At 33.1% G+C, this 15,026-nt stretch overlaps 1 protein-coding gene across 2 annotated transcripts in view; it reads left to right on the forward strand.

Annotated features, from left to right (window-relative positions):
- The window catches only part of LRRC7 (leucine rich repeat containing 7), a 391,693-nt gene that overhangs the window by 284,629 nt on the left and 92,038 nt on the right, over window positions 1–15,026 (forward strand). For both annotated transcript variants that reach the window (XM_065892761.1, XM_065892769.1), the window contains exons 14-17: window positions 1,083–1,182; window positions 3,500–3,624; window positions 5,702–5,950; window positions 11,318–11,518. In XM_065892761.1, coding sequence (XP_065748833.1) covers window positions 1,083–1,182; window positions 3,500–3,624; window positions 5,702–5,950; window positions 11,318–11,518 — 675 coding nt within the window. The remainder of the gene's footprint in view (window positions 1–1,082; window positions 1,183–3,499; window positions 3,625–5,701; window positions 5,951–11,317; window positions 11,519–15,026) is intronic.

Raw genomic sequence — 15,026 nt, forward strand, 5'->3', positions numbered from 1 at the left:
ACTTCTACAAAATGTGAAATATAAGTGTGAGAATAATGTTTGTATTCCTACAGTCATTACAGCACTTTCTTCCATCTACTAAAAAAAATTAGATTGTCCTTCAAATTCAAGTCTTACCAATGGACTGTAGATTTTTCAAAGCATCAATATATCATTATAAATAAATCATTTCTGGAATCAACGTGAACTATGCTAATGGAACAGTATTTTCTACAGTCTTGCATTGTAAAAAAACATCCCCTAATGTCATGATTTATTATTCTTGTGGGAGAATGAACAGAACAGTGGCTGCACCATTTAGCTTTTATTTAGAACAGCGATTTAATGTGTTTCTGACTTAGTTTCATGAGACAAGTTGGTATCCCAAATACCCTTTGTGCTTCACTCTTATTAATAAATGTCATGAAATAAGTGTATTTTAAAACATTAAATAATATTATTTCCAATATGTTTTATAAAAATAGTATATAATGTAAAAGTTCTAAAAAATACCTTCATAAATAGTATTTCTGAAATAAAATTAATAATAGAGAATTAAATGTTACCATCCATAGGTAAATATATTGTGATATATCAAATACAAGGATTGTTGCTTATGTGTATGTGGACCCTGTCTTTGGTTACAAAAATCTCTTTAAAATGAATGCTTATGTTTTAACCTAATTAAATTCATAGATGATCTTGTATAGTATAAATTTGATAGCAAATTCCATTTATTTTTTAGGGCAACAGTTCATGAAAATATAGGACTATACCAAAAGTTTACTTAGTTGAAACAGTTTGACATATTTTGGTCTCTTCAAGATCAAAACTGACATTACTCAATGAAGATGAATAGGTCTTGTAGAAGAATGTACTAAAGAAAAAGAAAATCTCATTATGAAAACCTTAGAATTTCAAAATATTCCTCTACAATAGTCTTATTTTATGTTATACTTTCTTATTTCATTACCTTTTTCCTTACTTTTCTTTAACTGTTCATTCAGCACAGTGCGTCCAGACTATTGACCTTTATGCTATATAAAAGAAATATTCTTTATACTTCCAATCTTATTAATCTAATTTATGTCCTTTGCTTCCAGTCCAAAGCCCTTATCCCTTTACAAACTGAAGCCCATCCAGAAACAAAGCAAAGAGTATTGACTAACTACATGTTTCCACAGCAACCTCGTGGTGATGAAGGTAAACAGTCAGTAGAAATTTCTCCTATGCTTGTATGATTATGAATAAAAGGGATTAATTTTATTCTAATCTCTGGCCAATACTGGCACATGGGCAAGACACATAATTACATGACACACATAAATCATTTGGGGGTTAATGCTAAGCAACTCTAATTATCTTCCATACTGTAATATTCTAAGTAAGATTTCAAAAACATAACTCTTCCTCTTTATATCTGTCATGAAAATAATGTTGACTTTTAGGAGCGACATCTTTTCTTGGTGGATTGCAAAACCCAGGACTAGTTAACCGAAGGTGATACCTAGCCAGTTGAAATGAGCTAAGAAGAGTCAGATCTTAAGGAAGATAAGTTGGTTTATTTCCTGCATTCACGAATTTTATGAATACAATTTAAACATTTAGTCCTGATCTCAGGCCCCAAATTATTTCATGTTAAGAGTCAACCTAAAGAGATGACTTGCAAACGACTAATTTTTCAAGTTGAGTTTTCCTAAACAATGTCAGCAATTATGATAGGAATAATTTTTGAAAAACTTAAACCTTTTTCAATAATAAAATTTTCTCTTCTATGATCACATTACTCATAAAATTTTTAAAGGAGCTTTATCCTTTACCATTTGAAATTCAGCACAGGCCCCTTAGCTCAAGCCAGCACAGGCTGTCATGCACATTTACCACAGTCTAACAGTAATAGTAATTCTTGAAAGAGTAAACCCACTTTAATCCACCCATGGATTAAATCCACCCAACCCATTTAAAAGAGACCAACTTTTAAAAGAAACTATTTGCTTATGTAGTTATTATTTTCAGGATAATTATAATAAATGTCTTTAGGTTTTTTTACTTAAAAAGGGAAATGAATCATTTTGAAATATTTTAGGATATTTTCATTCAAATTTTGACTTACAGAAGTAGAAAAAGGAAAGATTGTTTCATATGTATTCTTCAGGCTTCAGTAAAATTGATCTTTTGAATTTATGAAAGAAATGCCACTGTGTTTACATAGGGTATAACAAGAGTCTTAAATAAGGATTGTTTTATTCGTGCAACTTTACTTACATTTTCATTTTAATATATTATTTAATATAACAAATAATAAATATTTGTTAATTTAATAGATTAACAAAATATTTCATTTTGAAAGGCTATAGGGGAAAATGAAAAGTGTCTCATATTTTCTGGCCATTTCTGAGATCTAGTCTGACAGATTAAATCCCTAAATTGTTCCATGGAATGAGGTAGATCTAGTTAGGTAAGATGTGATGTTAAGGAATTAACCTAGTTTGTTTCACTTTGTTTTCCTTTGAGGAAAGCAGAGTTGGTAACAGAAAAGTTTTCTTGAAATTTAAGCAAGTCACCCTTTGGTTTTTCAAGCAGAAGTGTAATGAGTGAATTTGCAGAAATCCTTGCAACACACAAAGTTTTATATAATAAAGGTTATCCTTTGGGAAGTGCTTTTATTGCATTTTCATGTGATCTTCACAGGATTGTTGCAAAGAAGGTATTACCATTAACCAACATATAAATTAAAGATTGATAAGCCATTTCCTTTCCTTGTTAATTTGAGACACATTTAGATTAATTGAGACCTGAATGTTAAAGACTATTTTCCAAATGCTTTTTTACCATAAAACCAAGCACCACTACATTGCCCCCTACCAGACACACAAAAGAACAACGACAAGAAAGTTTGCAATCTTGGACAGTTTATTGCAAAACCAAAGTTATGTAGTACCTTTTATAACATCCTAATAGCATTTAGTGGTTACAGTTATGGACTCTATAATCACACAGTCATGGTATAGAATCCTGCATTGTCCATGGAGAAGCTGCATGGCTTTGAACAAGTTTCTTAAAACTCAGCTATAGTTTTCTCATTATTAAATTGAGGATTATATTACTTCTACCATGGTGCTGTTTTGAAGATTAATAGAGATAATGGTTTAAAATACCTAATTCAGCTCTATTATCATAATTAGGTTATAGAGAGCTCATTCTCAACACTGGAAAACTTCTCTACCCCAATATATAATTAATGTATACTTAAGAAAGCTGAATGTGAGTTAAGATGTTAAAAGACTATGTAACAAATATGAGGGGAATATTTTCCCTCTTTTTCTTTCTTTCCTTCTTTCTTTTTCTTTCTTTCTTTCCCTCTTTACTTCTTTCTTTCTTTCTGTTTCTTTATTTTTCCTTTTCTTTTTGTATTTGTTTTTAGTACCTATCACCATTTTTTGCATAGCGTACTAAGCTCTGTTAAATAACAATTTATGTTTTTTAAAAAAAGCAATAACACTTTGGAATCTAACTGTAGATTTCCAGTCAGACAGTGACAGCTTTAACCCTACACTGTGGGAAGAACAGAGACAACAACGCATGACTGTTGCCTTTGAATTTGAAGAAAAAAAGGAAGATGATGAAAATGCTGGGAAAGTTAAGGTGAACCTTTTAATTTTTGTTTCCTCTTTCTTCTCATTATTTTTATTTGTTCATTGTTATTATTCAAATAGCCTTTGGGACTAATTGAATGACCTCTGCTAGAAGGTCAGATACATCTTAAAGTCTCATGGTGATACCTTTCATTATAGCAGGATGATGATTTTGGAAGCACTTTTGAGCTTCGGAATGAGACTAACATCCTGACTGAGCAAATTTCATATGCCACCCCATCTTACAGAATAGCAACATGAAAGAGATTCAAGCTGAGAGAAAGCCAAAAAGAAAACAACCTAAAAATCAAACAAAAAAGTCTGGGTGATGGGCTTCACCTTATTACCTCTTTGAAACACTGAAATGTGTTTTTTTTAAATCACTGATCAAGGCAAGGCATCATGCAGACTGTGTGAAGCCAAAATACACATTTATGAAAGAACCAATGGATTAATATATTACATTGGCATTAAAATCTCAGAAAGATTCTATGTCTCTGGAATATTTGAGAAGACTTTATGAGTTTTCTTAAGTGTGAGGACAAGTTTTTATGAAGGTAAGAGCCTAAGAGTAGGTGAGGTCCCTTAGGGAAAATTACTTAAAATTTTTCACCTTAAAGCATATTTGAAAAAATGCTTTATTGGCACTAATCTAAGTCAAGTAACAAGGTCGGAATTTTAAAATCTGTATTTTTACATTATATAAATTTGAAAATAACAGAATTTATATGGATTATATCAACATCAGGTCTTCATGTTATCATCATGGCAACATCTTGAATCTCTCATCAATTTTTTATGGTATTATTTTTGCACTTTTTCCATCATGGATACTAACAGCTCTCACCCTTAGTGACTAATTACATAAGTAATTGTATATGCATCCTATTAATAGATCTGGATTGTGTGATGTGTTCTTTTCTATCCCCTCATTCCCACATTTTCTAAACTTTTTTCTTAAACCAGCATACTCTAGAACCTTACTGGAATTAGTAAGGTAATTGACAAAGCCTACCTATTTCATTGTGGAGAAACCAAAATGGATTCCCAAATCAAAATGACAATTTTGTTAAATATTTGGACTTAAAAAAATGTTTCTAAATGGTTGATTAGTGCTATCTAATAACCAAAGAGACATTTTTTAACTAAAAATAAACAAAAAAAGATCTTTAGAACATTTCCGTTCTTCTTGTAAGGATTTTATATGTTAAATCCAGAACCAATGGATGATGCATTCTATACTGGACCTCTGATTCATTCTTTTACTTCATTGAATGTCAAAAACTACATACTTCTTCCTAAAAAGAAACCTATATTCAAAGGCTCCAAGAAGAAAAGAGTGCATTTAATACTGGTATATGTGTCATTGAAAGCATAAAATATAGCAAATGCAAACAGACATTTAGAAGCCCTGTTTGTGTGTTATGTGATCAAGTTTGATTATAATTAGAGTAGGTTCATTATACTTTAGAGTACATTTTCTCTATGTTTATTTATATTTGATTTATTTTATATATTGGTGAAATAATATGTGTTTCCAAAATCTCAAACTACTTGGTTTTGACCAATTTGAGTATTTCCAATGCCATTGGCTATTGGACAAATTAGAACACAAACAAATGTCTAAATAAATCATCATGGAAGTATGATGATGAATGGAATATGCTGAAATCTTGCACTAAATTAATTATACTTTTCTGGCTCATTACATGTACATTAAATTTAGTACCATGTTACCTTTAATTTACATAAAATTTTAAAGGGAACCACTGACCTATGGCATCAACTTCCAAATAGACTAGAGTATAATGCCCTACTTATAATGTGTTTAGTGTATGAAAGTATGAAAGTTTAGTTTAGTTTAGTTTAGTATGAAAGTGCATTGTGTGAAGAAATTGTGACCCTTTAGCTTCATATGATATTGGTACTGTTTTATTACATAGAATTAAAACTAATTTTCTGATGGTTGTTTTAAATGCATTACCCAGAATGAAAAAAATAATATCAAGAATAGAAAAATGATAAAGTGAAAGTTTTGCTACAGTGCTCCTCTTTCTCCCAGAAAATGGAGATTCCTTCTCCCACAGGATCACTCCTGCCAAGCCCCCTGGGAAAGGGGCCAGCGTGGGATTACTCTCCAACCTGCCAGACTGTCTGGCGATTGCTGCACACCATGGGCCAGGTGTGATCAGCAGATCCAAGATATGCCCGTCCCCCAGAATGACCCACAGCTGGCATGGGGTTGTATAAGTGGCCTCCAGCAGGAAAGGAGCATGTGTACTCCATTGCCAGTTGCAGCACAATCCACCACTCTTCCCTCTCTAAGTGGCAGACAGGTAGGCCTAGGTGTTTGGGGTAGGAGAATCCCTTACGTAGAGGCAACCTTGGAACAGTGGTTTACGGGGTATGTTCTGCATGATTTGGGGTAAGAAATGTTGATCATATAGAAACCTTTCAATTGCCAGTGTTTGATCCCAGTTTAATTTTTTATTCATTGACATTGGCAATGGGGTGGGGAGAACTGAGCCAGAGGGGGAGGGAACATCGATATGATGTGCCTACTGGTGGGATATCTGGCATGGTTTTTAAGTTGGGTGCTTCATTTTTATTTATGTTCTTATTTTTCAAGATTTTTATTTAAAGTGTGGGAATACCAATAGTCGGGCAGAATGTTGATGACACTACTGATGCAATCTAAATTGTCCCCAGACATACACACATTTTTTTGTAATATCAATTCTGAGGGAGATTAAATAACTAAAACTTGATTCTAAAACAGCATGAGATTTGACTTGAAATTTGCTGAGAGTGGACTTTGAGCCCAAAGATGGACATCTGTTGAAAAGCATCAATTTCCTTTTAATTTGAAGGCACAGATGATGAGAATTCCTGTAAGAGAAGATTGGCCTGGGAATTCTGGCATATAGGGCTTCCTTATCTCAGTGGGTGTGGTATTGAAGAGTTTAATGAAAAAAAATCTTAATGGGATGTGGAAGAACACTACATATTTTGTAAACCTTATCCACATGTAATGGACTAAATTCTTATTCTGTGTATATATTCTTTCTACAATATATGGCAAGTTGAGAATCCTAACTAAAATTGCTATAGGTTTCCTTTCTATGTAAAATGTTCCAATTAATTCCTAGAAAAAGATATTTAACAATAATAACCAAAGCATTAACTATTATTTCTCTTACTGGAATTTACAGTCAAATCAAATGATAATTTAATCATTATATAAGAAAAGCATAGTTCTTTGTGAATTCAAGGTATCACTTCTAAATGCCCTAGCTATTAACATTATTTCTTTCTTCATTGCTAAATCTTTGGGAGTCTCCAACATCTTGCAGCTACTATTTGCATTTACTGCACTTTCTTAAGATCTGAGATATATAGAATGTTGTGAAACACTTCTATTTTCCAAAATAAAATAACATTTCAGTAAAAATATTGGATTTTAATAAAATGTACCTGTAAAATGAGCAAATACTTTATGGTGAGTGATAAACACAACATTTTGGTAAGAACATAATTGACAAATTTTTCCTACCTATTACATATATTCTGTATTAGAATAAGGGAATATTTATAGCCTATATATTTAGCAATATAAAGAAACTAACTGGGCATTACTGAACTATTAACATAATTGTGTTTATGATCATAGCTATTCATTTCTGAAGCACTTCACACATGCATTGAAAAATAGAGAGGCAAAACAATCTGTAGAAGTGTATAAAATATGCTTTTAGAGAGCTTACAAACATAACAGAATTATAAAATACTATACTTTCATTTTTTTAATTATAAAATATTATGTTAACTTTATGTTTTAAAAATTGAAATTATCTTATTTAACTCAATAAAATTCACACTTTAGATTTACACTATTTCTTCCAAAAAATTGTACAAATATATGCTGTACCTATACCAGAGAATAGCTCTGAGCCAAGTAACACTTGTGAAGCCTAAGCTTTGGAGTTAGACCTGAGGTTGAATATGGGCATTGATTCCTGTAGCTGTATCACCTTCAAGTAACTTACACCATCTGAGCCCCTGTTTTCCTTCTGTAAAATGGTAACAGATGGGTTGTGAAATTAAAATGAGATTTAATTATAATTAATTATAGATTTTAATTAATATTATTAATTATAACTATTTATTATTCATTTATAATTAAATCCATATGGTAAATAATAAAATAAGTATTGTTTATTATATAAATAACTAATAATAATTAGTTTTATATATTCCTATAAAACACTTTGCATGGTGCCTATCACATGGCAGATAATGAGTAAATGATAGTTATTGCTGCATACAACCTGAAAAAAATCCAGTTACAGGTATTATAGTTAGACATATATATAATAAAACTAGATTGCCAAAGACTCCAGATTCAAAAAATACATGAGAAGAATCTGATATTAGAAATAGTATCTAATCTCTGCATAGAAATTATACATTTTCAAGGGACTTCACATTTATTATCTCATTCGAGCTCTAGATTAACCCAAGATATTATCATTCCATTTTACATGAGTAGAAACTGGACAGAAAGATTGTGGCTGATAGCTAGTTGCGGGTAAATCTGTGGCTTTAATTTGGGTCTTCTGACTCTAAGTCCAGTAAATTCTGCTAGTAGACTAGTAAATGGGAAGCAAGTAGCTTATTGTATAGGTGGAACAAATCCAAGTTTTATGAGACCTGAAGCTTCCACAATTTGGAGAGGAGCCTCTTTAAGGAAAAGAATATAAAATAACCATGTAAATACATAAGTAAGGCCCCTCACAAGGCTTTGGAAAGAGCCCGTGCAGGTGACAGACCCTAAAGCTTAAGTTTCATTAGCTTAATGGCAATTCCACTTTTATTTCTACATTTAAATATTTTTACACAGATAAAGTGCCCAAATATATTCTCATGATGTGACCAAAATATAACATTAATTTGGTTATAAAATAACCAGAAAATATTGGTACCATGGCCATTAGCAAATAGCCCTCTGTGTCAGAAGGGACACAGCATCTACAAAAATTAGATTACATTACTCCATGTATTTAATTCTAAGAAAGAACACGTCCCAGGGGGCTTCCCTGGTGGTGCAGTGGTTAAGAATCCACCTGCCAATGCACAGGACATGGGTTCGAGCCCTGGTCCGGGAAGATCCCACATGCCGCGGAGCAACTAAGCCCGTGCGCCACAACTACTGGGCCTGTGCTCTAGAGCCCGCGAGCCACAACTACTGAAGCCCATGCACCTAGGACCCGTGCTCTGCCATGAGAGAAGCCACCGCAATGAGAAGCCTGCGCACCACAAAGAAGAGTAGCCCCCACTCACCGCAACTAGAGAAAGCCCATGTGCAGCAACCAAGACCCAACACAGCGAAAAATAAATAAATAAATAAATTTATTTAAAAAAAAAGAACACATCCCATTTTTTGCCTTTGATTCAATTTAGAAGTGTAGTTTTAATATTGAGGATTGTTTAAGGTGTGTAGAATTTTAATTTAAGAACCTATTTGAAAGTAATTTTTCATTCATATTAAAAATTAAAAGATGTTCTTAATTGGCATAATAGTCACACCATTCTACAATTTACATTTTTTAAATGTAGTTTTTTGACTTTTAAGTCCTTTGATATCAAGGACTTTTAAACAAGTTCAACAATATAATGTTTAAACTTAGATCCAATTTGTGATTAATATTTCTAATACCAATTTAAACAGCAGATCCAAGAATGCATTCATCCCAATGGATTTTGTCTAGCATGGCTATCATTCTTTTTATGTTTATTTAAGAATGCATTATAAAGTACCCTGAGATATACTTATATTACACTCTAACAACTTATACTTTTGTTTTTTGGTAAAGTCTTTTTTTCTTGGGTTATATTTTTGTAGCTTTGTTTATATTATTAACTTCATCCTATTTGTTTCAGCATATTAAAGATTAAATTACATTTCAATGAGATTTACACTAACAAATTTATCTGGTTTTTCACCAGCTTCCCAAAAATTTCTTGGAAAAATAATTTTGTAACTTTAGTTCTGAAAGGAATGTTAAAAATCATCTAGTGAAGTCCAATCCCAGTATCTGACATGGACAGAGAGCCACAGGAAGATGAAATACTAGAATAACAAAGTTGGTGGATTTGCTAAAACTGCAGATGAGCAAAAGTGTTTGAATTCATATTTATAATCCACAGATCTATGTCACTATCATAGTTTCTTACATCCCATGTGTTACATAGGTGTGGAGGGGGTGGGTATGTGTGTGCCCCACCCTCTTTCCCTTTTTATCTCTCATCCCCCTCTTTCTTCTTACCCTTTCAGCTTCTCTTCCACCTCTGCCCTCCCCCAACGCACCCTCACACACACTTTCCCCAACACATACTCACCACTATCACGTAAATCATTCCATTTTGTAAAGTTGGTTCTACTCAGATTCAAAAAGACATGACTATTGGATTAAACCAAGCCAAGTAAATATGCCCCTTATTTTTCTTCCCACTCCATTTTAATCAGCCTGGATAATTTGTATCTATTCCATTTTAAGTATATTTTAAGTACTCTGAAGGTGGGATATTCTGTATGGAATGTCTGATATTTTCTCTCTCTGAATTAAATGTGAAGAATAATTATATATATATATATATATATATATATATATATATATATATATATTCCCTAAGTCAGATTGATAAACCAAAAATGAACTCAAGAATAGAAATAGGGCTTCCCTGGTGGCGCAGTGGTTGAGAGTCCGCCTGCCGATGCAGGGGACATGGGTTCGTGCCCCGGTCCGGGAAGATCCCACATGCTGCAGAGCCGCTGGGCCCGTGAGCCATGGCCGCTGAGCCTGTGCGTCCGGAGCCTGTGCTCCACAATGGGACAGGCCACAACAGTGAGAGATCTGCATACCGCAAAAAAAAAAAAAAAAAAAAAAAGAATAGAAATAAGTCTCTGGATAAGTATAAGCCAAAATTTACATATTTACCTAGAATATCCTAGACAATGTTCTCAATTTTTTATTTCTCTTTATTGTAAGATGTAACCTATAAAGCATGTTACTTTATTATGGTAAAAACTAAATATAAAAGCCTCCTTGAAGGATTTTTTTTTTTTAGTTATTAACAAGAATTAGCTACCCTACCTTTTGATGTAACATGCTAATTAACACAGAGCTGGTGCATATTGGATGGCAGATACTGTCAACTCCCCATTTTTTAATACATGATAACTCACTTGTAAATCTTTTGGGGTCTTCTCCCATCACCTCCATTGATATTCCAAAGATATTTTTAATGTCAAAATGATTCTTTTTAAATAATTAAGATAGGTAAGGGAACAGCCTCTAAAGTATAAAAGCAGCTGATAGTAACTTGATTAAACTTTTCAGAGATTACCAATCACTTAAGTGTTTGACCTACTGCTATTTCAACCATCTATAGAGTAGACCTAAACATAAGATATAATCCAAAAATTGTTTTTAATCTAGAAAGGTGGCCAGGGGTGGGGAGAAGTCCCAGGAGGCAGAATGTGAAAAGAACACTGTGTGTTCTACTCTACAACACAGTTTTTCAGCCAGCTCAACACTCACTATATTGCATTTGGTTATACTACTGCACATAAAATGGCGTAGTTTTGTGAACATGCTTGCTGAAGGTATTTTTATGTTAAATTTCTTTTTACAAACTTCTAGGTTGAAATAAACCTAAAACGATATCCAACTCCTTACCCAGAGGATTTAAAGAATATGGTAAAATCTGTTCAAAATCTGGTGGGTAAGCCAAGCCATGGAGTGCGTGTTGAGAATTCAAATCCAACTGCTAACACGGAGCAAACTGTGAAAGAAAAATACGAACACAAGTGGCCTGTAGCCCCAAAGGAGATTACAGTGGAGGTATTTCAAGGTTATTGGTAATTGCCAGTGTGGTTTGGATTTTTTGGAATTACTAAATGATATGTTTTTTTAACTGAACAGATCTTCCTTGATAAGTGCATTTTTTCCTAATGTATAAATGAGTCTCTCTACTCTTCCAAACTATGAAGGTTGCATTTAATAAATGCACCTTCATGGCGTAAAATCATTAATACAGCTCCAAAAGTTCCAATACACACAGAAGGAATAATTTGCTCACCCAGGTAGGCCTGGCCAGTAAGTGCATTAAATCATTTTCATCATATTCCTTTGACTACCCCAAACTTTTATTGTATGAGTCATTAGAAAAACCTAAATGAAGTTATTATTATGCAAAAACAGTAAAATTCTTGATCAGATTTAGAGCCAATTTTTAAAAATGTTTTTGTGTTTGGGTTACACCGTTTATAGGAAACACTATTACATAAAAAGGGGCAATAACTTTGAAATTTAGCTTTACGGAATCTAATATGAAGCTTAGTTTCTATATTTTAGAATGAATTAGATATTTATCCTTATCAATTTGTGTGGTCTGAAAAGAATTCAACTACATTTATGCCACCTCTGTACTATTTCATCTACTCTTCAGCTAATTTGGTTATCATCTTTTAATCTTCATTAGAAACATAATTGATATGAGTACATCTAGAAGTTCCTATACCTACTGCTCAAAAATCTAGGTTGACAAAACTCTTTTACAAATCTGTGTTCAAAGCATCAGTTTTTTGCATTAAACACCAACTGTATATTTAGCACTGTGCTAAACACTGTGAGAGAGAGAAAAGAAATATGAAATGTGTGAATAGTCCCAAATAATTGAGAGCCTAGCCAGGTAAACTTAACACAGATGAAGCCATTAGAGAATGTATTAGATAAAACATGATAACATCGTTGGTTGTGTGATGGAGAATATAATACTCTAAGAAAGTGGAGTGATAAGCAGTCACTGCCAAGCACTTTAAAAGTTATGTGAAATGCTTAAGATTGAACTGCATATTAAAGATTAGGTGATTCTTTTAAAGTCAAAAAGAGAAGAAGGCATTCTAGGCAAAGAGAAAAGAAAGCTTAAGCAAAAATAAGTGTGGTGTGCATATCTGCCAGTGGAAGTACAAGCCTGACCCAAAAGAGAGGAATATAGCTGGATATCTAGGGAAGAAAATTTAAGTAAATATTTATTTTCATTGCTTTTTTCATTTTGCTTATAAAACTCATATTATTGTACTTTTTCATCTCTAAAACATTACAGATATACTATAGCAAAGCAACATACTTTTCTTTTATCTCTAAGATACTGCAATAATATAAAAAGGAGGAAAACTAACATTTAGTGGGTACACCCTAAATACACATACACTTTATATTTATATCTCATGTCATCACAGTTTAACATCAATATAACTGTAAGGTCATGATAACCCACAAACTGAATAACTACTGCAAAATACGTAGATCCTAAAATTGCTTACTATAGGGATGGGAGAGATGAGACAAAGATGGCTTTGGTCATGAATTTAATAATATCCCAATAGTAAAAAAAAATCTTAAAATTGTCCCACAAGCACTTCAAACTTAACAAATCCAAATTAATTTTAATGTTTCCTCCTCAAACTTACTTCTGCTTCAGTATAATTGGTCTTGATCTCAGCTGGCACCATTATCTACCAGTTCACTCAAGCTAGAAATTTGGGAGGCATCTTGATTTCTTCTTCCTTTTTTCTCCCCACTCCCTGCCCCTTCCAATCACTACTCCTATACATTTTCATCTAAGTATATCTCCTTTATCTCTTCAGGTCCTCAACTCTGTCCTGCATTTCTGTAAAAACTGTCAATTTTTTGGCTTACCTTGTCCCAAGCCCCCCATTGCCTTGCTAATGATCTTTTTAAACACACATCTAATCTTGTCCTCCTTAAAAAAAACACTATAGTGACTTTGTATTGCCTATCTAATCTTCTTAATTTGCTAAAGTAGCCAAGCTAAGTAAGATTGAAGCTCAACTTTCAGCTTCATATTTATTTCTATGATTCGCCCCACTTTTTCTTAGTTTTCTTCATCTACTAGCCTTTTCCTCTTGAATAGAAATTTCACTGATAATATCAATATTTTTTTCTAAAATTGAGATTTTAGATCTTCTATGCCCAACTTTTAGCCATCCTAGGGCTAGGAGATGTCCTTTTCTGTATCATCCTCCCTTCTCATTACTGCATCCAAATTAAGGGGCCCTAATTCTATTCTACTTCCAGATATAATAAATACAAATAACCAAGTGTCTAGCTGATCAGTGTATACTATGCATTTTTATTATATGTTTTACCTGTGCCTGCCATTTTTGGGTCATCATTATTTAGATCATGCTACCAAGAAGGTGGAAGAGGGCGTCACACACTGTATGACATATTTATCCATGTTGTTAAATATGGAAAACCAAGAAAAAACAAACAGAGGTAAGCAGAAGCAAAAGCAGAAAACAGAAAGAAGCAAGGTAAATAGGTTACAAATGCAGCAGAGAAAGAGGGGAAAGGAAAGATATATCATTTATTGATCACTTTCTATTTGCAACCCTATGCCAAGAGTTTTAACATAGAGAATATGGCCAAGAGAACCATAAGAACAAGGAGGTCAGAGAGATATGAAGGTTCTCCTCTGCTCCCATTTTCCTTCATACATGCCTTGTGGAGATTACATTTGTTTTTCCCCCAGTATCAGTCCATTTGGATGGCTATAACAGAAAACCATAGACTGGGTGACTTAGAAACAGTTTTTAAGGAGCCAGATTTTATTTATGTGTAAAAATCAAAGCCTATGAGACTTAAAATCAAATTTTCAAAGGCTCAAAAGTATCAGGGGTTAATATACAGTGATAGCCAAGAAATACCTGACAGTTCCAATTATTATTGTTAGGTCTGAACAACTTAGTAAATACTTATGCCCCACTTAGTGGTTATTTGAAAAAACAATACACATAAATTGAAAGAGAAAATAATAGTTTTAGTTCATTCTTAAATAACCAAAACTACTTACTCATGGAATGTGTGCACCTGTTGGACACCACCTACCTTCTCAAACCTTGGAATCATATTGGGTACTACAACTCTAATTTCACATTGATTTTCGAGTGGCACTTGATTATTTTTTATCACAGCAACCACCAAAAACCCAGATTCACACAGACTATTAATCAAAAGAAGTGTGCAATCTAATGTTGAAACTGAGAGCTACCTCAAGGTAGCAGTTCTCACAGTATCTGACTGATGTCAAGTATTGCTTTTTTCCCCTCAAATATTTAAAGTAACCCATGTGTCCCTGTGAATTAGCAACAGCACTGTGAGTGCCTCAAGAGCACAGTTTTCAGAACGGGGGAAAGGACTTAAGTGTAGAAGACATGAATTCAAAGTCTGACTCCACCTTGTTACCAATTGTATGACCTTGACAAGTCACTGAAACCTTTCTGAGCCTTGGTTTCTTATCTTTAAAAATACAGATAATAATAAC

The sequence above is a fragment of the Phocoena phocoena genome, chromosome 1, assembly GCF_963924675.1.
Source record: "Phocoena phocoena chromosome 1, mPhoPho1.1, whole genome shotgun sequence".
Classification (NCBI taxonomy): Eukaryota; Metazoa; Chordata; class Mammalia; order Artiodactyla; family Phocoenidae; genus Phocoena; species Phocoena phocoena.